Genomic DNA, 24,231 nt, shown 5'->3' with positions numbered 1-24,231 from the left:
CCCTTCTGACAGAGCTGGAAGCAGACACCAAGCCCTCCAGGGAGCTATTTTTAGGGTTCATCTGTTCTTTCTGATTTCTCCTCTAGATTCCATATTCTCCCACCCCCAGATCCGAAAAAGCTAAAGAATCTGGAAATCATGCATCATTCCCTCTGTCTAGGTGCTCTTTCTTCACTGGGCAGCTCGGTTTGCAAGCTGGGCCCTCACCCTCACCTTCCCGTACCACTCCCTCTTTCTTTCTTCATCCCCACCCTCACCCTCTGGTTCACCAGCTCCAGAGGCAGCACAGAAAGCAAGTTATTTGTCTGACATCATCTTCTACTCCCCGGCCTGCTAAGAGTTACTCACTCAGGCAATCCCTGCTCCGCCAGAGGAGACTGTCCAATTGCCAAGCAACCCACTGTTGGCCAATCACGGAGCTTGGAGGTGATGTCATGGCAAGAGCTGAGCAGTGGTGCTGATGTGGAGAGAAGCCCAGGGTACCACTAATTGAGGGAGTGAAGAAGGGAGCAGCTCACTTCTAACTGGACTGCAGGTAAGTAGAAATAGAATGCAAATTATTTGAGGCTTTTCAGACAAAAGAAAACAAAGACAAAAACAACCCAACAGCTGAAGAGAGGAGAAGCAAGGAGTCTGGCACCTATTGTGTTGCCTTTCGGTTTCACTCAATCAGTTAAACTTTGTCAAATCCTGGTGGAAATGGGGCGAGGTGAAAAGGATGGTGCCTGGCAGAGGGGCGAGGGTGGGCTCCAGGTGTTTCTTCTATTCTGGAGCTCAGGGGACAGAGGATGGGTGGGAATCGCCAGAGTTTCTTTCAGATCGGATGTCCACTGTGAGTTCTTTCTGCATACAAACGTTTTGTTGCTGAGGCAGAAAGGTTTTGTTCAGAGTCTGGCTTTCCCTGGAGCGGCTCTGGCCCACCAGAGCGCTTTCAAGCTGGAAGCTGCCCCGTGGTTTACGTTGCCTTTCTCAGCCACTGCTGTTCTGTCTCCTTTTCGCATTCGCATCATCCTTTGCTTTCTCCTCTGTCTGCACTGGGTTACTTTTTTTCTCTTGGTTCTAAGGGTACAATGAAATCACCATCTCTTCTCGCCCCGCCCCACCCTGAGGTCAACCTAGTCCTACCTGGGCAGGGATGGCTGGCTGTAAAGCTGCAAACTGCTGGAACCCACACCTGCCACACCCTGGTCCCTGCCTGTGACCCAGCCGCCCACCCCTGGCGCTCAGCCTGCCACCCACCCTGGCCAGGAGTTTAGGCATTGTCCCCACCTCATCCTCAGGAACCAGGGATTTGACAGCCAGTGGCCAGCTCTGTCCCCACGTGGTGGTGCTGCCTTTGTTTTATTCCTCTTGGAAGGCACGGTCAGGTGTGAAGGAGTCTCATTGTCCTGAAAAGGGCAGGTCTCCAGGACCCTCTTGGGTGGCTCAGAAATATTCAGGCAGCACGTGTCAAAATACCTTGTGCAGGGACCCCCGTGTCTCAAGACCAAGAGAATAGTGGGGGGTGGGGAGGGGGGGAGGGACAGCCAGCGGTGGCCTGCGGGAGTCCTGCGGGGTGGGTGGGAGGTTGCGAGGGGCTGCGGGGGAATCCGTCTCCACTGAGGTTCAGGCTCCCTCTAGGGGGAGGAAGCCTCTCCCACAGGCGGGGAGTCAGGGTGCGGGGGTGGGGGGGGTGGGGGGATGAGATCATCCTTCAGATAAGGAGATAATCGTAGCGCTAGAGCGAGCCGTGAGGGGGCAGAGGGGAAAGGTCTGATCCACAGCTCCACAGAACAGAGCTGGAGTTGCCCGGAGACCCTGCCCCACCCTCTAGGGTCAGCCAGACCCCCTCTCCTCAGCTCGTGCCACACCCTCACCTTGCCACTGGGAACTGTGCTTCCGCCCCTCCTTGAAGCCCACTTACCACTGCCAGAGCCAGAGCACCTGTCAGCAGGTCCCGGCCCTTCTGGGATCCCCAGCTTCACCTAGGCTGCTTGGGGAACAGGTTTGAAGTGGGCAAGGATCCTCAACAGCTGGATGGATCCGCCACAGAGCACTTCGGGGAGTGAGTTCCCCATCACTGAAGGCATCCAAGCAGAAGTTGGATGACCACCCAGCAGGGTATCTGTAGAGGAGATTTCTGTGTTGTGTTGGAGACTGGACTAGATTAGTGTTTTTCAAAGTGCAGGTTGAGACCTGTTAGTGGATTGTGAAATCAATTTTGTGGGTTGTGACTGATATTTTTTTTAGTTAAAATGGGATGAATTAGAGTAGAAAAAAAGTCAAAATACATCCCATATAGTAATGTTTCCTATACCATTTTTAGTTGTATATTTTCAGTTATGTTAAATAGAAATATATCATGTTTATAAATATATTTAATAATAGTGTTATATTTATAAATAAATATGAATATATTTATGTTTATATTTCGGTTATATATATGTGTATGTATGTGTATGTATATATATGTATATACATATATATACACATATACATATATATGTCAGTATCATGACATATACCTATTGGATCATGATATAAAAGGTAGTTCTTTATTGCGGATTTCAGTAAGAAAAAGGATTGAGAAACATTGGGCTAAGTAAGCTCTAATTACTTTTTCTAACTATAAGACTGTAAGCCTATGGATAACTCTTATTAGACTGTGAAGTTCATTTAAAATTTAAAAAGATTTTTGATTGTGGTAAAATACACATAATGTGAAATTTACCATTTTAGCCATTTTTAAGTGTATAGTTCAGTGATATCAAGTGCTTCACGTGGTTGTGCAACCATCACCACCATTCACCTCCAGAACTTTTTCACTTTCCCAAACTGAAACCCACTAAATAATAACTCACCATTCTTCTCACCCCTGCAGTCCCTGGCTACCCCATTCTACTTTCTGTCTATGAATCTGACTATTCTAGGTCCCTCATATAAGTGGAATCATAGTGTTTGTCTTTTTGTGACTGGCTCATTTCACTTAGCTGAATGTCCTCAAGATTCACCCATGTCATAGACTGTGAACTTCTTACAAGGAGAACTGTTTTGTTCATAAGTGTCCCATGTACAAAATAAGTGCCCAGAGTCCAAGTGTTGTTTTAAATGGAAAACTGTGTCTCTTTAAGGAGAGACTTTGTTCTAAAGGACCCGTCAAAGTCAGAGAAGTCTGGTCTAATATTGTCCCTCTTGAGCAGATTGTTGGACAGACATGCTATTGCTGGTGCGGTAGCGGGAGTGTCTTGCATTTCTTGCTTCCTTATATATATCTCATTGTGGCTCAATCATAGAAATCCTAGGGCGAAGGGAGATTAGCTGCCTTCTCTCTTACAACGAGGCCGCTTTAACCACATTTGCCCTGTGGGACAGAAGCAGGCTGACTGGCAAGATTTAAAATAGAGCAATCAAGCCATAAACTGAGATCCAGAGAGCGAGGTCGTGGAACAGGAAACAAGGACACGGCAAAGAAGGAGGGTAAGAGAGAGCTAAAGCGAGAGTGCCTACATGAAACCAACCATATAGAATGGGAAAATTCAGATCTTTTGTGTTCTTGATTTTAAACAATTGGATATCTAAAAAATCAAGAGTATAACCAAAGAAAGGCTTCATTTTTCCTGAACCCCAAAGATCCTCTCTCCAGACCCCCTTGATATCTTCGTATTATTTCCTACTTACCCAGAGACTATCATTTGGAGATGCAGAATTCCCAGAGATTTTGAAATCATGAGTAGGTAGACATTTTGGGGGGTGGGGTGGGAAGGAGGATAGAAATTTGGAGGAAAATTCTAAAACATGCAATATGTAATTTTTATAATGCCATGTAGGGAACCAAACTCTCTCCTTCCCCATCCTGCCCCCCTCCCCTTTTATTTTGGCTTGGGAAATAAACATACATCATGTATAATCTAATTTGCTTATTAAATTAGAATTTGCTATATTTAGAGATGTGATAGTCTTGGAAAAGTTTACTTTTTCTGCTTTTCTTTGGGAAAGAGTAAGGACCAAAGAAAAAAAAAATCTCCCCTGACATTTTAAAAAAGCATTTTTCAGCGTTTTACATTTTTGGTCCCACAAGGAAGACAGGGAGACACACAGATAAAGGTACACCACCCCTGCTTTCTCACACACACCTATCTTGCTTCCCCAGCAAAGCTCGCTGGTCTTTTCCATCAATCCACACTGATCAGTGTGTGTCTACTCTCTTAGGGTCCTGCTGTCCACGGCGGGTGGTGAGAGGCAAGAGGACAGAACAGATCAGAAGGGTCAGGCATCTGCTGGGGTGGCCTGATTTATGACAGGGCACAGGCAACCTGAGAGTTCAGAGAACAAACCAGTGAATGTGAGTACAGAGAAAAGAGCTGAGCGCAGACTCTGGGGTAAAAGACCTGGCGGGGAGGGGGATGGGCAGAGTGCAGAGTCCCAGTGGATCACTTGGGTGTCAGTGCCCAGAAATCCAGAACAGGTAGGGAGCAGGGTTCAGACTGAGTATGTGGAAATAGGTGGATAGACGCGGTCTGCTGACGGCACAAACACAACTGGGCTATAGATCCCAGGACAGGTCTGTCTGCTTCCTAAACCTGCCACCAAACCAGATATGTATGGACTCAACAAAGATTCCATGAGTCCCTCCTGGAAAAAAAAACTACTCCAGAAGTAGTCTAGCTAATCAAAATGTTTTATCAAATTAAAGAACTCAAGCACAAAAAGACAGGCTATTGATAATGATCACCAAGAAAGAAAACACTAGAATTTAGAGTCATTGTCTAATTATAATCAACACGTTCATAAAGCTGAATGCAAATGTCAAATATCTTGAGGCTGGGGAATAGATCTATTAAATTCATCATTGTATTTCTCCTCAGTACCTCGCCTAGTGCATATAGTAGGTTCTTCATAAATATTTGTGGAATGAAGAATGCAAGAAAGAAATCAATAATGATACTCCAGAACTGAAAATCCAAGTCATTGTGACAAAATCATGTTTGTAGGGAAAGGAAGCAAAAGTATGCTAAAACTCTTATCTCATAAAGAAAATTATTAGATACTGTTTTATTCTTCATGTATTGAAATTTACATGCATACCTCATTTTATTGCACTTCAGAGATATTGCTTTTCTTTTACACACTGAAGGTATGTGGCAACCCTGTGTTGTCAGATGATGGATAATTATTATTTAACAAAGAAGTATTTTTTAGACATAATGCTATTGCACATTTAATAGACTACAGGACATAACTTTTATACGCACCGGGAAACCAAAAAATTCATGTGACTTGCTTTATTGCGACATTTGCTTCGCTGTGGTGGTCTGGAACTGAACCTGCCATGTCTCCAAGGTCTGCCTGTAGACATAAATGATTTTAACTTAAAGATAAAAGCAAGATGTAAAACTTACAAAGCATTGGAGAAGAATGAAAGAACAAAGAAATGAGTAATATTGCGAAAGAGAAGGGTCTCACTTTAAGGTAGCTAAATATAGGGCCAGAAACAAGGCTTTGTTCCTTCTACTTAATCTTGGGAATGACACTGGACCTCTTGGGCCCTCTGAAAAAGGGTGTGAACCGGAAACGCTAAAGATCTCCATGGCTCCTCCCACTTATGGGCAGAGAGCTTGACCCCTGGAAATGTTCACAAATCTATTGCTTGTTCTCTGCTGATGTGAAAATGATTTAATTTACTACACTTGGTAGGTCATGTGTGTGCATTTTAACAGGGACTTTCTGAGGCAATGGCTGACACAAAAGAGAGCTTAATGGTGAGACTGGGCCACCCATGGTTGGGAGGCCGATCTGGCACAGGCAAGCCTTTGTGTGCCCTTCAGCCACATGCCTCAGGCAATCATTCATCTTGCTTACATTTACACTTGGCCTTGTGTCTGAGGAAGTACCATGGAACTTTGATATAAGAAGACTCTGGTTGAAATCCCATCTTTATCATTTTCTACTTATACAACTTTAAGCAAATCAAGTCACCTACCTGAATTGATCATCTGTAAAATGGGTATATTAGTATCTGTTTGATAGGATTTGGAGAGAATGAAATGATAAAATATATATGCCCAGATTACAACTATGTAAAAATAATAGACATAAAAAGAAAGCTAGAAGGAAATGCCAATAGCAAAAAGTAGTAAGATGACAGGGATTTGTTTCCTTTTCTCTGTCACATAGATGTTCTGAAATATGACATTAATATGTTTGTAATTAAAACATTATAGATAAAAGGAATAGATGCATATATATATGCAGTTGAAAGTGCCTGGTAAAGTGTAAAGCACTGCAAAATATTCCTGTTGTGACTCAGAGTAAGATTACAGGGACATGTTCTATATGTTGATGCTTCCAAGTGCTTTGACCCCAGGACCTCACACAGAGCTGGGTTCCAATCCCTTGCACTCCATCCAGCAACCCTGCACGGAAGCCCATGCCCCTGACTTTTACTTCTAATACATTGATTCTTCTGCATCTGTTGAATGGAAAATAAAATTAGCCCAGAAAGTGCCATCACTGTGGATTATTTGGGGTTGTCCACTTTGCAGACTTAATTTTCTTCCTCTGGCTTGCCTACAGTTAGGAGGGGCTCCTCAGACTTAGGCCACCAGAGCTCTGCATTTGCCAGCAGGTGGCACCTCCTTATTTCCTGGAAACACCATTTCTAGGAAACGAAGCTGCATTTCTCAGCGTGTTAAGGACTGTCTGTGGCTCCCACCATTTCTTCCCTTTGAAGCCTCAGAAGCAAACCTAATGGGGCAGAGCGGGGCGGTGATCAGACCAGCACCAGTTCCCCAAAGTCAGTTAATGCCAAATGACGGTCACCCCTCAGTATCTGAAGGTTCCACATCCACGGACATGGAGGGCCGACTGTACCACGCCAGGGACTTGAGCATCCATGGATTTTGGTATCCACGGGGGTCCTGGAACAGATCCCCCGTGGATCCGGAGGGATGACTATATTCTGCTTTGCCCAGTGTCCATCTGTCAATCTCAATAGTCCCTTCTTGGCCTGCGCTCTAAAATCTACTCTTTCTCCCTGTATAACATGGTCCTTGTTACTGCCAGAGAAGTGCCAAAGGCTAGGAGAAACTTCCAGAGGCTCCAAATTCCCACCCAGGGGACCCATTTCATTCTTTCATTATTGAAAACCCCTGTGGTTATTTTAGGAACTAGCTGAGGGCTTGGCACAGAATTAAATATTCAATAAATATTGTGGAAGGAATGAAAACCACAATCATGAAAAAATAATTTATCTCCTTTTCTTTTTAAAAACCCAAAGAAGACGTACGGCTGCCTATCAGCGCGAAATAACCGGGTTACTATATGGACATGATATGTATGGATATGATTCTCTGACATTTAAGTAGCTCGTGCAGCTTATTTCCGGTAAATATTATAATTTCAACAGGGCTTTTAAAAAGGCTGATAATTGGCATGAACCTAAAGAGCCAGCTTCCTGTGCTGCTTGTGGCTAAAGCACGTGGGTCAGAACTCAGCGCTTCCACGGCCTGATTCTGTACCAGAGTTCTTTTACTGTCTCTGAACACTCTTGCCAAGGTCCACTCCATTCAAACCATTTAGTTGTGCATTAGCTTATCTTCTCTCAAAAACAGTCCACATGAAATGTGACACATCCTGATGGCATTATCTGGGCAGTGTTTGCAGTGACAAATAAAACGCTTGCTCACTTGGGTCGTGTGGGCGGTCAGAGGTGCCTCCGGAGATCAGGCTTGCACACAGTAAAAGGCCATGTGGCATCTGAGAGCTGGAGGCTCTTCTCTGCCAGCCACTGGCCACAGGAAGTGATAGCTGTTATTATTGCTATGATCCTCGGCATCACCATTTCCCCTCCTCCTTTTTATTCAAAAGATGTCAGTGGCTTCCTACTGAATAGAAGTTAAAGTGCAAACCCTTTCCCTGGTCTGGAGGTCTCTTCCTATTCCTATTCTAGCAACTGGTCCCAATGCATCCTGCATGCAGCCCAGCGGGCCCTCTCTGTTCCCCAATAAACCTAGTTCACATGCCCAGCACATAGTCAAGTTCCAGAGCCATTGCAAAGTTAGAGTTATAAATTGCATCATAACCCCATCACATTCCTACCTTTGCCACCTGAAGCTTGAGTCCTCTCACCACTGACTAGGCTGGATCAATAACTGACAGCACAGGGGCTGAGCTGCCCAGAGAGGCCCCGCTTCTCAACCAACAAGTCTGCGCCCATCAGAAATGCGTGGGAGTGAGCCCTGGGCAGGGGTCGGGAAGCCACCGTCCTGAGCTCAGGCTCCGGCTCTGTGGTTCTCGGCTGAGTGACTGAGATGCCTCCACCTTCAGTTGGGGGCCCCTTTGATCTCTGCTATCGCTGGATTCAGTCAGTTTCCTGGTCTTCCTTAGGGGCAGCGCAAGGCCTGGGATTGGCCTCTGCCTTAATAGAAAACGCGCACGGAGCCTCTGGGAGGGCCTGAGGTTTGGCTCAGCAGGGGTTTTACCTGATGATGCTCTGATAGCTGACGTGTTGGCTAGAATCTCCCACTGTTGGGTCTGGCCCCATGGCCTCCCACCTACTCTAGCTTTTACTGTCTATCAATCTTCACCTGCCGCCCTGAATTCCTGGCATTCTGTCCTCTCTGACCTTGGCAATAACACCTCTTATTGCCCTTCTCTGGCAGTCCCCCCGGAGTCCTCAGGCAGTCAGGCTGAGTGTTGGGGAGGGAGGTGTGACTGGTCCCACCCAATGTTGACGCCACAGGTTAATTACAGATAAAGTCAGGGTCTCTGCTGTGGCTGCCACCACCCAGGGGCTCAGGACCCCTTTGCATGGCTGGGCCTTCCAGAAGAGTCTTGCCCTCCTCCTATCCCCTTAGAGCCTTTCTCAGGATGTTCTTGTGGGTCTTGAGTGTGATAGAAATGATGTGACTATTGGCATGAGGAATTATCAGGGCACCTGTACCCACAGGTACACATACACAGATTATTTTGAGGAACAAATCAGACCACATGTAAACACTGGGAGCTGAGATGCAATGATTTGAACCCTGGCTCTGTCATTTATGGAGTGTATTAGTTTCCTGCGGCCGCTGTAACAAATTATCACAAACTTAAAGGCTTAAATCAACAACAAATCCTTCTCTCGAAGTTCTGGTGTCCAGAAGTCCAAAAATGAAGGTGTCAGCAGGGCCTCACTCCCCCAAAAACTCTGGGGGAGGGTCCTTCCTGCTTCTGCCAGCTTCCGGTGCTCCAGGCATTCCTTGGCTTGTGGCAGCTTCACACCAACCTCTGTCTCCATCTTTACATGGTCTTCTTCTCTCTGTGTATCTCTCCCCTGCATGTCATTGGGTTTAGGTGCCACCCGGATAATACAGAATGATCTCGTCTTGAGATCCTTAACTTACTTAAATCTGCAAAGACCCTTTCCAAAGAAAGTCACATTCCCAAATTGCAGGGATTAGGACGTGGACACACCTTACTGGGGGACACCATTCAACCCATTACACTGAGTGACCCTGGAAATGCCACTTAGCCTCTCTGGGCCACAATTCGCACCTGTATAAAACAGGGATAGTAATCCCTACATCACAAGGTCACGATGAAAAAGTGAAATCATTTGTCACATAGTAGATGCTCTATAAATACACATGCTTAATGATGCAGATTCCACCCCTGTGAAGCTGAGAGATCTCAGCTGCAAATCCCTTGGCCATGCATATCTCTGCTCATCTTTTTTTTTTTTAATCGTCTTTTTTTTGTTTTAATTTATTTTACCTTATTTTTTGGTCACACTGCGCAGCTTGTGAGATCTTAGTTCGCCAACCAGGGATCAAATCAATGCCCCCTGAATTGGAAGCACGGAGTCTTAACCACTGGACCGCCAGGGAAGTGGTCCTGCCCATCTTTAAGATGTCTCCTCTTCCCTGGCCCGTCTTCCTTCTCTGTCTCTCTGACCTGTGTTCTCTACTTGATTCCTCCTGCACCTAAAACTCCTAGCATAACATCTTCCATTGACATGTAGAGAGCACTTAATACATATTTTTCATTAAATCATATCCTGAGGCTAGACTGTCTTTCCCCGAGTCCCCAGGACCATGGAGGAGACAGCACTTAGCATCCAGTCCTTCCACTGGCCACAAGAGAAGAGCTTATAAGTCAGAAGACCTGGATCCTAGAGCCAGCTCTACACCAACTAGCTGTGTGACCTTAGCTAAGAGTCTTAACGTCTCTGAGCCCCAGGTCCTTTATGAAAAGCAAAGCTGATGATGCCTGTCTTATCAGCCCAGCCCAGCCTCCTGCAAAGATCAACTGGGATAATGTAGGCGACCAGAACTGTAATCAGTAAAGTGCTCCATGAGTGTAGGGTCTTAATTATCATTTCCAGCTCAAGCCGAAGGGCGAGGTCCCTGACTCCAGGTACCCACGCCTACAGAAAAAGCCCAGCTCAGTCCCCTTCTTTCTCAGGGTGCCTTCTCTGCCTCCTCTTTCCTTTTTGGACCCCCACTTCTGATTCATTACCCAGGTTAAGGTCTGAGGCTGTACCCTCTCCTGGCAACGGCTCACTCCCTCTGCTAGTCACCCCGTCAATCAGCCTGGACGTGAATGGGAGATGGTGTGGAACAGAGCTCATGACCAGGGCTGTCGTACCCAGGCACTTAGCCCGCATCGCTGTTTGGGGACTCGCTGGTACTACCAGGATCAACTTGACTCCGAGGAGAGAGGCCCATTGTGCTGCACCGGGAGGGGCACGACAGGGGCCTGTGGCTCCGAAGCACAAGGAGAAGCACACAGAGCTTCTGCAGGGAACAGAGCCCTTCAAGGCCAGTTGACCTGGTTGCACATCTCTGCACTTTCACTTGTTAGCTGCGTGACCCTGAGCAAGCCACACAAACCCTCTGAGCCTCCGTTTCCTCACCTGCCCATGGGGACCACAGTCCTTACCTGCAGGGCTGGTGAGGCTCGGAAGCAGGTGTGTGTGGTACCCGGTAGCGACCTTGTTGTAAAAAGCAGGGGAAAAGGAACTAATATTTATTAAACGTTCCCTTTTCCTGGACGCTTTTCTCGTTTAATTTGTACAATTCCGTGCAGAATTAAGATGGGGCAAGCAAGGTTAGACATGTGAAGTAACCAGTAACAGCTACGCGAGAGATGAAGTCTGTGTCTGACTCCACACCAGCCCAGCCCCAAAGCCAGAGCTGCTCCCATCCGCTCCCCTGCCCATCCCCAGCCAGCACAGACCCTGGTCCCCAGAGGGAAAACACTTCAGTAAGCGGGGAAAGGGGTTCTCAGCTGCTCTCAGAGTCGCTCTGGCTCATGCAGCGGCAGGCAGTGAAGCTGTGGGCTCATGCCACCCTCTGCCGGCACAGCGACCCCTGAGAGTGGCTGTGTTTGTCCGGGTTCTCCAGAGAAACAGACCAATAGGATACACATAGAAAGAGATTTGTTACGAAGGAGTGGCTCATGCAATTATGGAGGCTGAGAAGTCTCACGATGAGAGCTGGCTGCAAGCTGGAGGCCCAGGAGGGCCAGTGGTGTAATCAGAAGGCCAGAGGACCAGGAGCTCCCATGCCTGAGGTCAGGAGAAGACAGATGTCCCAGCTCAAGCAGGCAGGGAAAATTCTCCCTTTCTCCGCCTTTTTGTTCTACGCCCTCAATGGATTGGGTGATGCCCACCCTCACTGGGGAGGGTCATCTTCTTTACTCAGTCCGTCACGCAAACGCTCATCTCTTCCAGAGACAACCTCACAGACACACCCAAGGATGATGTTGACCAGCTATCTGGGCATCGCTCAGCCCAGTCGAGTCGACACAAAAATTAACCATCACAGCGGCCAAGGATCAAGTGGTCCCCATGACGGCCACTCACTGCTGGCTATTCCTCACTCCATCAGATAGTAGCTTTCAGTAGATACCTGTCACCTCCTGTCCCCCAGACACTCCCCAATCTGCTCCCTCCCTGCCTCTCCTGTTTCGCCTCCTTCACACTTTCTGGTCCAGCATCAACCAGCTTGAGACCCCATAGACACCGGGCTTTCTCACCCCGACTCTTGCATGTGCTGTTCCCCTGGCAGAACGCCGTCCCTGCCGTCTCCTGCTTAATTTCGACTCATCATTCAGCAGTTCCAGTGCTGCTAACACCAGGGGGCCCCCTTCCTAGCTCCCCAGGCCTCGTGCTGAGTCTGGAGCCCTGTCTCTGAGCTCCCATAGTAATCCCGAATGCTGATTTCCATCTCTGCGCGAATCACATAATGATTACATTATTCCTTAGTATTTGTTTCTTCTCATAGTCCAGGGTTGTCTTAAAGGGGGTCAAGCAGTGCTTAGAACACTGGTTCGGGGCAGGCAAGGGGGAAGAGAGTGAGGGGGCAACTGAAGAGGTATTTTGACATCCTCTGTCCAATGTCAGAATGCTCTGGGCAGGAAGGTCCGGGCTGGGTGTAGGGAGGAATTCAGGACACAGAGTTATTTTGCAAATACCTCCCAGGCGATTCTGGCTTAGGGTTTGTTTCTCACCTTAACCTGTCCTTTGGACCAGGCCACTGAGCTGCACAGGGAGACAGATGAACATCCACTGATACATTCAGTTTGGGGAAACCCATGTTTGAGACTCAGGGGGTCTTGTGATTGGGAAACCAATTATGAAATTATAAACTTCTCAATTATGAAATTTTCCACGTTCAGTGCTTGGAAACTGAACTTGACTGAGTGACGTGGAAGAGGGGGGGGGTCGGTGTTTGGGGAAGGGAGAGTCAGTCTGGAGGTGGGGGCAGATGAGGTACCTCCTGGGATTTCCTCCCCAGTTGTGTAAAGACCTTCCTTAAGCGAATAACCTGTCAGCTAAAACGATCTGCTTTTCGGATTTGTGACAGTGTCCTGAGCTGGTGGCAGACCTGCCCTGACTTTCACTAGGACTCACCTCTCACATTCCAGAAAACATGACCCTCGCAGGTAGGTACAAAAACTGTTTATGTAATGGGGCACTGCAGCATAGGGTATTTCTATACCTGCATAGATGTACTTACATGTGCATAGAAAAGATAAAAGGCTGACAGGAAATACACCTAAGGGTTACAAGAGGTTATCTTTGGATGAGGGGTGGGATCACAGCTGAGCTCTTCTTCCCTTTACTCATCTGCACTTGTTTTTAAAAAAGTCTTTACAATGCCCATGTATCATTTTTGCAGTTAATCCTGTTTTCAATTTGTAAAAGGAAATGAGGGGAGAGCTCAGGGCAGTAGGGATGGGGGAGGGGCTGACAGGAGCACACACCAGGGCCCAGAGGAGGTGGGTTGGACTGGACCCAACAAATCAACTCTAGAGAATTCCCTGGTGGTCCAGTGGCTGGAACTCAGCGCTTGCACTGCCGAGGGCCTGGGTTCGATCCCTAGCCGGGAAACTAAGATCCCGCAAGCTGTGCGACGTGGCAAAAAAAAAAAAAAAAAAAAAAAAACCCCAACAGATATCAGCTCTAACTCGTGACCTCCCAGTTTCCAAATCCTCCCCAAACACTGAGAGACCAAATGGGGGTGGGGGGACCCCTCCAGCCCTCATGGACACCAGCCCCACTGGCTTTGACCACTGCCCTGGGATGGTCAGGGAAAGCTCACAGCCTGACCTTGTCACCCAGGGAGAGGCAGGACCGCAGGGATGGCAGTGGCCTTCTTTACCTTCAGGGAAGCACTGCCAAGTACTCTGAGAATGGAGTGTGGGTTTCCTCCGTCCTGGAGCAAAAGGAACAGAATGTCCTGGGCACGTACGGGGACATAGAAAGTGAGGTCCAGGGTGCCGGCGGGGGCGAGGGCACTGGCGCTTGGGGTCCATACCTGCAGGCATTTTGCGTTCAGTACCACAAAGGGAGATGATGTGCTGGAGAGAAGATGGGGTCCTCTGGGTGCCCTGGAAGGCGCAGGTGGACGGAAGTGGGTCCAAATCACACACAGGGATCCTGAACGGGGCTGCTCAGGGCAAAAGGGGCTGGATCTCCAGCCAAGGGGTGGATTTGGGTGGTATGGGTGCCTCTGTGGAGCTCGGCGACCCCCCACTGCTCAGGCACCCACACTTGCATGGGTGCTGGTTTCTGAGTCTAGGAAGGGGTCGCCCTCTTCACCTGTCGGGTGTTTCCACAGCCTACAAAGAGAAGATGAAGGAGCTCCCGCTGGTGTCCTTGTTCTGCTCCTGTTTCCTGGCAGACCCCCTGAATAAGTCATCCTATAAATATGAAGGTACGTGAGGGTCACAGTCGGGAGAGGAAGGACGGAAGCTTCCTGTAGCTTGCATCCAGGAGGCCAGCACCTCCACCGCAGTTTCCTGAAAATCTCCTCCCTACATCGCATTCTCTTTCCCAGAGCCAGTAAAATCACCACAGCTGATTCTGAGGGTCTAAGTTCCACGCGAAGGTGGGCGTGGGGCTGCAGCCTGGGGTACCGGACAGCAGCTGGGGGTCTGAGTCAGACCCTCTGCAGAGTGCCCCCGATCTCAGCTTTTGTTCATGCGTGTAACAGATGGGTGCCGTGGAGGATGCAGAGGCCGAGTAGAAAGGGGGTCTGCCCTCGGGGACACCTAGCCTAGAAGGGGGACAGTCATGGTGTAAACGAGCCGCCCACAGGTCTCCTCAGTGAAGGATCGAGAATGCTCTGAGCAGATCCAGATGTGGCAAGGGACTTCTGCTCTTCAGCCACCCAAGGAGGCTCAGGGATCGCTATGCCATCTGATCCCTGTGACAGGTCCCAGGACACTGGCAGGGAGCACTGAATGGCCACGTCCTGATTGGAGGTGGTGGTCAGGGAATAGGTCACCTCTTAGTTTCCTGGGGCTTCAAAGGAAAGGATGGGTTTGGTCTGGAAATGACAGGTGGGAGTGCTTGGGTCACCTGAGATTGTTTTTTCTGTTTAGGCTGGTGTGGGAGAGAGTGTAGGAGAAAAGATGAAAGCCAGCGGAGAGACAGTACTGACTGGAGAGAAAGAAGAGAGCAGGGTAGGAGGGGGCAGGGGGAGAGGTGTCCGAAGGCTGAGCCATCGGATCGGTAGTGGGGCGAGGAGTGGACGGGAGGTGGGTGGTAAGTAAACGCCTCAGTGTGTGCCAATATGAGCAAGAGCTCAGCTACTGGAGAAAGCTTGTCAGAAGCAGAAGCAAAGCCAGTTGCTACAGCCATTATTAGAAATCCCTTATCCTGGGGCCCCTGCTCTCAGAGTCTGAGACCTTCCTGTAGCTACTGACTCCTTCAGCCCCATCAGAGCCCAGCGACGTTTGGTGCCATGTTTAGGACAGACCCAGAACCCTGGTCATTGGTCTGCCTTGGGGACCCCAGACCTCCCATGTATGTGTGCATGTGTGCATGCTTTAGGGGGGGCCCCATATGGTCTTCAGGGGGTGAGCAGCCCCTTTTCTGCTCTCTGCAGCAGACACGGTGGACCTGAACTGGTGTGTAATTTCCGACATGGAAGTCATCGAGCTGAACAAATGCACCTCTGGCCAGTCCTTTGAAGTCATCCTGAAGCCACCCTCCTTTGATGGGGTGCCCGAGTTCAATGCCTCCCTCCCCAGGAGGCGAGACCCATCGCTGGAAGAAATCCAGAAGAAGCTGGAAGCGGCTGAGGAGAGAAGGAAGGTCAGTGCTGTCCTGTTTTCCCCTCTGTCTGAGCGTGAGGGGGAGGATGTTGAGGAAGACAGGCGGTGGCTCTGAGCTGGGGGGTCAGGTCACCACCAACCGACAGATATTTAGGCAGCTCTTCCAGGTACCGGACAGAGAATGAGACACCATTGAGGGTAACAAGGAACTAAAAGTCCCAGGTCTCTAGGAGTTCGGTTAGGGGGATAAGTCACTGAATTATGTAACTCCCAGAGGTGACCTTATCATGACAAGGTAAGACATTGACCAACACTGTGGATTTAGGGAAAGGCTAGACAATTAAGGAAAGGGGTCCTTAATTGGGGGAGGGGGAAGAAGGTCATGGCATGGTATACCTTCACCCCTTGGTGTGCCTTCCTTGCTTTCTATGGATTCGTATGGCCCAACTCTTATGCCATTTCTGCGTAAGCTTTCCTTCATCTTTGAAGCTGAAAATTATCACCCTTGAATTCCTAGAGCACTTCTTTTCTATCTCTCAAGGCATATGTCGCATGCTAGCCTGGGTTAGAGTTATTTATACATGTCTTGTCTCTAGTAGACTTTTTTCTTTCCCAAGTTGCTGGAATAGTGCCTGGTACTTAGTATCTGGCCACTCCATATTTGTGAATGAATGAATGAATGAATTATGGCAAAGAGGACCGAGGGTCCAGTGGGAGAATCCAGGAAGTGTCCTTGCTTCCTGCCCACGGGCCAGGCAACCAGGCTCAGGGAGACGTGTGTTCTGAGTGTGGAGTTCTTAAGTCATGATGCTAAGAACACACCCCGGCATGCTCACCCTCAAGGGCCTCTTTCTCCCTTCATGCTCCACTAGTACCAGGAAGCTGAGCTCCTGAAGCACCTGGCAGAGAAGCGAGAACATGAGCGGGAGGTGATCCAAAAAGCCATTGAGGAAAACAACAACTTCATCAAGATGGCAAAGGAAAAACTGGCTCAGAAGATGGAATCCAATAAGGAGAACCGGGAGGCCCACCTTGCCGCCATGTTGGAACGGCTGCAAGAGAAGGTAAGTGGCCTTGGATCAGAGAGGAGACTCTTGGGACCTGTTCTTCCTTCCACGGCAAGTATAATGGACACACAGATCATTTCAGGGAGCAAGCAGCCTCAGGCAAGAATTCTGTTAGGCTAGATCCTTAGAGAGTTCCAAGGGATGATTTGGGAAGTCAGAGGCAAGAAACATGAACCGAGCTTTGGAATTCCTTGGGTGACATGCTGCCCAGCTACACAATCGAAATTTCTCATTGTCTGAGGGAGATCAGACCTCTTATCTTCTAGAGAAAGCCTGCCTAATGCAGGGGAGTAGGGATGAACAGGCAGTTATACATTCCTGGCTTCATCCTTGAATGGACCGATTTGACTTAATGAAAGATGCTGACTTGAGCTCTTGGCTCTAAGCCAAGGGCATGATGAGCTGAGTTGCCCGTCGAGCAGGAAACACAATCCTCTCCAAATCTCTTGATATGGACTGAGTGAGTCACTGGTCTTTCCAATATTCTGCCTTTTGTCAATAAACCAAATGGTGTCACCTGAATATGAGAAACGTGAGAGACTGGGGTTGGTCCCACGTGTCAGTGGAATAACAGCCCGTTCTGCTGAGAACACACTGGCCTCGTTTCCTGAGTCCCACGGCTGCCCCCGTTTCCCCTGCGGCTCCTGGGGGAGCTCCAGCTCTGTGTTTTATTTCCAGGCGCCGCCTGCTGCGCGGTGACTCCCGGGACCCGATCGGTGGCCTCGTCCCATGGTGAGCTGCGTGGTCCCCGCTCCTTTCTGCCCAACCACCTAGAGTCTCAGGCCCTTGGCAAAGCTGCTACAAAGATCTGGTTTCTTCACAGGGGATCTGGATGTGGTGTAGGCCCTGCAGCTGGCCAGCATGGGGCAGGTCCTCCACTCTCTTTCTCCATCCTTCTAGGGGCAGCAAGGCCTCCATCAAGTATCACATGGGAGGGAAGTGTTCCGGGTCTGATTTCAGGCTTCCCCAGTTATTGAGGGATGGGTAGGAGCAAACTCTTGCAGGAAAAAAAAAAGTAGGGATTGGGATAGGATGGGGCATGGGTTCTTAGGCTAAACCCAAGGGAAATATTGAGGCTAGAGCCATGATATGGGATTTGAAAAACTGCAAAACACTTTTATTTCATCATACCCCTATCCTCACAATGAGGTAAGCAGGATGGGTGTTATCCTTATTTTACTGATGAGGAAACCATGTTAGAGGAGGTCAAATGACTTGTCCAGGGTCACACAGCCACTAAGCAGTGGAGCTGGGACTAGAGCCCAGTTCTCTGGATATGAGGCCAGGTGGCTCTTTTTTTCTTTCTTTCTTTCTTTTTTTAAAAATTTGGCCGTGCCATGCGGCATGTGGGATCTCAGTTCCCCAGTCAGGGATCAAACCCGCGGCCCCTGCATTGGAAGCACGGAATCTTAACCACTGGACCGCCAGGGAAGTCCCAGGTGGCTCTTTCAATGCTTGTTTCAGGGAGACCCGCCCACAATCATCCTGCCGGCCTTTTGTCTGACAGGGAGCCACTGGAGGCCAAGGAAAGGGAGTCCAGAAACCTAGGGTTCTGTTCAGTGAGCTCACTTGGGAATAGAGGTAGATTCTGAGCTGGAGAGATTGGGAAGGTCCACAGTCTGGAGGAAGAGCTTTGGAAGTGAGATAAGCCTCAAAGAAACAAGATGTCAGAGCAGACAGTTGGGTGAGCTTCACTCCTCTGGAATCTTGACCACTCTTCACCTTTGCCCAACGATGAAGGCAGGAGGTGGGATGAGAGACAGGTGTGTGCTCTGCCCCAGGCCAGGGACACCTATATCGATGTCTCTTTGTCAGTACTTGTGTGAATCACTGGCCATCCGCACCAGACTCACTTGGTGTAAAGTTTAAAACTACAGATACCTGGACCCTACTCCAGACCTACCAATCCCAGCTCTCTAGGGATGGTGCCTGAGGACCTCAGTTTAACAAGCTTCTCAGGTCATGCTGATGCACAGCAAGGTTGAGAACCACTGCCCTAGACGTACCACTCCCCACACTTTCCCCAGGGACGTGGAAAGTTCTCGGGCCTCTCCAGGGACAGATCTGTAGTTTAAGGTACATCCTGGGACCCTGGGCTGCCTCAGTGGGTCTCCCCCAGGCTGACCCATACCTGGATGTGATGATATCTGGGTGGATGCCAGGCTCTGGCAGAGACGGGATTTACTGAGCACTTAGCATGCACAAAGTGCCATATGAGGAACTGGGAGATACAAAGAGGAAAAGACGTGCTCCCTGCCCACAAGGAGGACCCAGATGTCTTCACCATGAGCAGGGATGTAAGGTAGACCGAGATAAGCCCTAGAAGTGAACACTAAAATCACAGAATTCTAGAGGTAAAAGAGCTTCCCATCCATGCCCCTCCCTTTCAATACCAGAGAACGGAGCCTAACGGGTGAAGTGAGCTGGTCAAAGTCACAGAGCTGATGGGCGTTTGAAGTCAGATCCTATCGTTTGGTTTGATGATGCTGGGACACAAAAGAGGATTCTTTTACCACACTTACAAAAAAAGCCACTTTGTGGAGTTGGACATTTCCAGAAGTTCTTTAGTCAATTTATACTTTACAAGCCCTCACCTTCGTCAGGGGGCTTAAGACAACCCTCGCTAAGGAGATGAGCAGGAAACACAAGGGCAGTCCAGTTGCCTGTGTGCAGGGGCCACCTGCAGTGAGTTCTACCTGCTCTTCTGGCACAAGCTACATGGAGCTACTCCTTACATTAAGTCAAGCCGTGTAATCAGTGCAGTCCCCAGACGGCCAGGTAAGGGCGGCGGAGGCTGGTGGTCCCTGCCAGGTGGGTTCCCCCGGGGAGGCTGTGTCTAGTCAACGAGCATCCAGGGGCCCCACCAGCAGGCTCGCTCACCTGCCTCCTGCCAGCCTCACCTGCCACCTTCTGCCCCTTCTCAGGACGCCTTTGCAGACCCTGCTCGTCACTTCCTGTGGTGGCCGGTGGTGGCCACACTCTTTGCTTTGGCTCTCCTGCCCCTCGGCCGCCCTTTATCCTGGGGAAGCCCGTGTGACCTGTCCTTTTCCCTCCCTTCCTTCCCAGGACAAGCACGCGGAGGAGGTGCGGAAAAACAAGGAGCTGAAGGAGGAGGCCTCCCGGTAAAGCCCAGAGGCAAAGAAGTTTCCAGAACGGCCGGACAGCTCCAGCGGCTCCGCAGTTCCCGAGGCAGCCTCGCCCGCCGCTGGCTGCTCTCCCAGCACTGGGGTTTGGGGGGAGGGGGGTGGCCAGGGGCGTTTCCTCTGCTTTTGGTGTTTGTACATGTTAAGAATTGACCTGTGAAGCCATCCTATTTGTTTCAGGGGAACAATGATGGGGTGGGAGAGGGGAGAAAAGGAGCCGAGGTTTGGAAAGGGAGATGGAGGACTCGTGGGCATTTGCTACCCAGCCCAGCGCAAGTCCTCGGCTTTTCTTCACAGTGAGCATCCGGGCACCGCCTTGAGGGAAGTTAAAATCGGGCGGTAGAATTCCGAGTGAAGGGCGGAGTCCTGGGTGGAGCGAGGGCTGCAGGGCGTGGCCGGAGACGCCAGCAGGGGGTGTGGGGGGGCCCTGCGGCTGCGGGATGAGGTCTGAGTGTGTGGGTGTGTGCGCGTGCGTGTGTCCGTGCGTGTGCGTGTGTGTGTTTTAACCATCATCTTTTGATCATCATGACCAATAATGAAACATTTACTCCAAGTCTCCGGTTTTTTATTTCTTGAATTTGTCCTTTGTGTGATTGATAGAACGTTCTTGAATTTGGTTTCTGCCCATCAGGTGCCAGATGCCCCTTTTATTCCTTAGTTGGACCATCAGAGTATCTGAGGTGCTGGGTGAGGAGGGTTGAAACACGCCAGCCTTCTTTTTACCACCCCGCCCCCCGCCCCCCGTCCCCCACTTGTGGGCTGCCCCGTGTTGGACTGAGTGCACTGAATTGGTAAGAAAACAAATCCAATTTTCCCTTGCATGGATTGACATTCTAACGTGGTCCCCAAGATGCAGAGTAAGAAGGAAGTTCTCACCTTAGGGGTGTGGGATGCTAGGTGGTCACAAATAGCGAGCTAGTGAGGAAATAAAACGTTTGTTAGTGGAAAGCAGAGGGGATCATTTCAGATCCAGCAGTCATCCCTTTATCCAGAACGCCAAACCACGGCTGGGAAAGGAGTCTCCCTCCTCCTATCCCTGCAAACAGGAGTGGGGTGGGGGCAGCCTGTGTGAACAGGATCCCAGGGCACCTCCCCACCCTGCCCCTCACACTGTAGTTTTGCACAGCTTTGTAAATAAATCGTTTGGTATTGCTATTTCCCCCGCCCCCACTAGTGGTACTGCAATTTAGCTTCATTTTAGAATAGGATAACAGGAGGGATCAGAGATGATGATGATGATGATGATGGTGGTGGTGGTGGCAGCTAACACATAGGCAACATTTACTAGATGCCTGACAATTTTCTGAGTCAATATATATATATATACTCACTCCTCACAACAACTCTATTATCCCATTTCGCAGACAAGACAACTGAGGCTTAGAAAGGTTAAGTAACTTGCTCAAGGCCACACAGGTTGTAAGTGAGAGAACAAAGACGTCAATTCTGGTGTTTTGCTTCCAGAGTCCAAGTTCTTAGCTCCGGCACTGTGCTGCTTCTCAACACTCTCGAACTAGGATATAAGTCTTAGGACAGTGTTCCTCAGACTGCGAGTTGTAACTCATTGGATTGTGAAATCAACTTAGTGTGTGCCACCCAAATTTAATTTTTTAAAAATAGGAATAGAAGAGAATTTAAATGGAAATGGAAATAGAAAATAACATATCAAAGTGATTCCAGGCAGTAACGGAGATATTGTTTTATGGAAATTGTATTTCAATTTTATATTTGTATGTAAGTTCCAGGTCATAGCATAAGATGTATTTATTTTTAACTTTTTATTTTATATTGGAGTACAGTTGATTAACAATGTCATGTTAGTTTCAGGTGTACAGCAAAGTGATTCAGTTATACATATACATGTATCTATTCTTTTTCAAATTCTTTGCTCAACATTATGTAACAACCTAAATGGGAAAAGAAGATGTATTTCTTACTAGAGGTTGCAGGCAAACCTTTGGAAAGTCACTGACCTAGAATGAACAAGGAGCCCAAAGCTGTAACCCCAGGGGCTTCGGAAACCTGCTGTGCTTGAGAAAATGAGAGGCTGTGACCATACCATCAAGAACTGTCTGCTTCTGGGGACTTCCCTGGTGGCGCAGTGGTTAAGAATCCACCTGCCAATGCAGGGGACACAGGTTTGAGCCCTGCTGCGGGAAGATCCCACATGCCGCAGAGCAACTAAGCCCGTGCGCCACAACTACTGAGCCTGCACTCTACAGCTGCAAGCCACAACTACTGAGCCCATGTGCCACAACTACTGAAGCCCGTGTGCTTAGAGCCTGTGCTCTGCAGCAAGAGACGCCACCGCAATGAGAAACCTGCACACCGCAACAAAGAGTAGCCCCTGCTCGCCGCAACTAGAGAAAGCCCACGTGCAGCAACGAAGACCCAATGCAGCCAAAAATAAATAAATAAACTAATTAATAAAAAAAATTTAAAAAAAAGAACTGTCTGCTTCTGAGTAAAAGGAGACAAGAGTGACCTCAAGGGTCTATTGCCACAAATTTATCCCACCAGCTTCTTCATCTTTTCATTGGAATACCCGAGGTCAAGAGGAAGGTCCATTCCCACCACCCTCTTTCACCAAACTCCTGCACTTCCCATTCATTCCCTGATAAACCGTGTTGATCCACACCTCCATTGTTTACACATTTAGGTTCCCTTGCTTAAGTTGCTCTTCCCTGCCTGGTTGAATTATTTCCTATGCATTCTTTTAAGCTCAGTTTAGATATTAAGTTCCCTGACTCTGCCAATACTTCTGTACCTCTTAGATGTTTTGATTACTGTATGATTATATTTACCTATCTTTCTCAGATGTTAGACTTGAAATTCCTTGAAAACAGAAAACTAGTTTTATTCCTTGAAAACTAGTTTTATTAATCTTTGGGTCCCAGGCAATGGTTGCTCCAGCATGTCTGTATAGGATGGGATTAGAGGCAGTAATCTGGTTGAAAGAAAGGCCAGGGTACTTGTCTTGAAGCTTCCTTTGTATTGAATTTTACTGAAGCACTGTATGTAGGACTCAGAAAACACTATCAATTGCACATATCAAGGAAAAAAGGTGGTTGATCCAGATTATGCAGGAGACTAAAACCCATCACCAAGACCCCCCTGGGTCCCACTAATCTCCAATTCCTGTTGCTGAAAACTAAAAATTCCAATTATATGTCCAGCATGGAGCTCACGTCCAAGCATTAAAAAACAATTCTCACATTGAAAAGGTTTACAAAACCTTTCCATGGGGACAACCATGTGGGACATACATGAAACGCCCAAGGCAATTTTTCTTCAAATTTCAATTTGTATCAAAATCCCGGAGAGTTTGTTGAAATATACATTTCTTTGATGTGGGTGTTTGTAAATGGAAATAATTGACCAGGCTTATTGAAATTGTTATCTTTTGAGGATGTTGCCTTGGCACTTCCGTTTTAACAAGCCATTCTCCAGGTTTTTAGGGAGAGAATCATGACTACAGCTTGAGGAGTTCTGCACAATTAAGAACTAAACCATTGGCGGCATCTCTGAGGGCAAGAGGAGGGACAGGTTACTGACAGCTGGAGGCATTGGAGAAGACTTCATGGCATAGGTAGCACTTAAGCTGAGGTTTAAAGAGTGAGCAGACAGGAAGAGGTAGGCACAGGAGGACAAGGCTTGGGAGGTAGGTGTGGGAGCCATGAACCTTGGGCAATAGCTGCAGCCACAGAAGTAAATGAATTCCTCATCCAGGAAGAGTATCTGAAGGAAAGGGCTTTTGGGAGGCCTCTCATGATGTGGCAAGCTGAGAAACTGGTGCCAATAAAGGGCAGAATAAGGGCATATTTTAAATCCTGAGATCCCAAACCAGTGGTTTTCAACGGGGTCTGCAGTGCCCCCTAGAGGTCATTTTGTAATTGTGTGGCAAGAATTTTGGTTAATACGTGGAGCCGACTCAGCGCTTCCTTTGAGTGGGTGAAGACGAAGTATGCTAGACGTTCACCAAGAGAATGTCCACATCACACTCAGCCTCTGAATGTAAGTGAGAAACTTGCTTATGATTATCTAAGCCCAGAACCTAACTCAGTGTTACATATATACACAAACTCCCTCCCACTCCACCCCAGTGACTTTTGCAGGAATGTGACTCCTCTGCTGTGCCAGTCTTAGGTCTTTGCTCCATGATCTATCCATTCTTCTGTGCTCTATCCTTGGCTCCTGAGTCCTATTCCTCTCCATTCACTTTGTCTTTGGACTTGATTCTTTTCTCCTGACCAGCACCTTCTTACAGACAAAAGGCTAATTTGGACCCACTCTGACAAAACTTAAAAGCAAGCCTTGAAAGAATCATACTGCTTTCAAGTAAATTATAGGCATGCCAGAACAAAGTCCAAACCGGGTCCAACAACGTAAAATTAAAAATATCTGGCATCTAATAAAAATCTACAGACAGGCATACAAAGAAGCATGATAATATTGCATATAATCAGGAGAAAAATCTATGGAAGCAAATATAGAAA

The 24,231-nt window shown here is 48.3% G+C and overlaps 1 protein-coding gene across 3 annotated transcripts; it reads left to right on the top strand.

Annotated features, from left to right (window-relative positions):
* The first annotated feature begins 411 nt into the window (after positions 1-411).
* Positions 412-20,282, top strand: STMN4 (stathmin 4). 3 transcript variants are annotated; one of them, XM_082469436.1, is made up of 7 exons: positions 412-535; positions 12,828-12,906; positions 14,085-14,180; positions 15,360-15,565; positions 16,398-16,589; positions 17,271-17,324; positions 19,659-20,282. In XM_082469436.1, exons 2-6 carry the CDS (start codon positions 12,894-12,896, stop codon positions 17,289-17,291), a joined length of 528 nt encoding a protein of 175 aa, XP_082325562.1. In that variant the 5' UTR covers positions 412-535; positions 12,828-12,893; the 3' UTR covers positions 17,292-17,324; positions 19,659-20,282. The 3 variants fall into 3 exon arrangements, with proteins under 3 accessions (XP_082325562.1, XP_082325563.1, XP_082325561.1); XM_082469437.1 differs by lacking the exon at positions 17,271-17,324 and adding an exon at positions 14,851-14,931 and having other exon boundaries at positions 415-535; positions 15,357-15,565; XM_082469435.1 differs by lacking the exon at positions 17,271-17,324 and having other exon boundaries at positions 426-535.
* Positions 20,283-24,231: the final 3,949 nt, after the last annotated feature.

This window comes from Balaenoptera physalus, assembly GCF_965194825.1.
Source record: "Balaenoptera physalus genome assembly, chromosome: 7".
NCBI classification, from domain to species: Eukaryota; Metazoa; Chordata; class Mammalia; order Artiodactyla; family Balaenopteridae; genus Balaenoptera; species Balaenoptera physalus.
This window is presented reverse-complemented; position numbering and strand designations above follow the sequence as displayed.

Bases quoted from the DNA above. Each gene is read 5' to 3' on its own strand.
- STMN4 (XM_082469437.1), top strand. The intron at 15,566-16,397 runs GTCAGTGCTGTC...ATGCTCCACTAG, and splicing joins CGGCTGAGGAGAGAAGGAAG to TACCAGGAAGCTGAGCTCCT. The intron at 16,590-19,658 runs GTAAGTGGCCTT...CTTCCTTCCCAG, and splicing joins TGGAACGGCTGCAAGAGAAG to GACAAGCACGCGGAGGAGGT.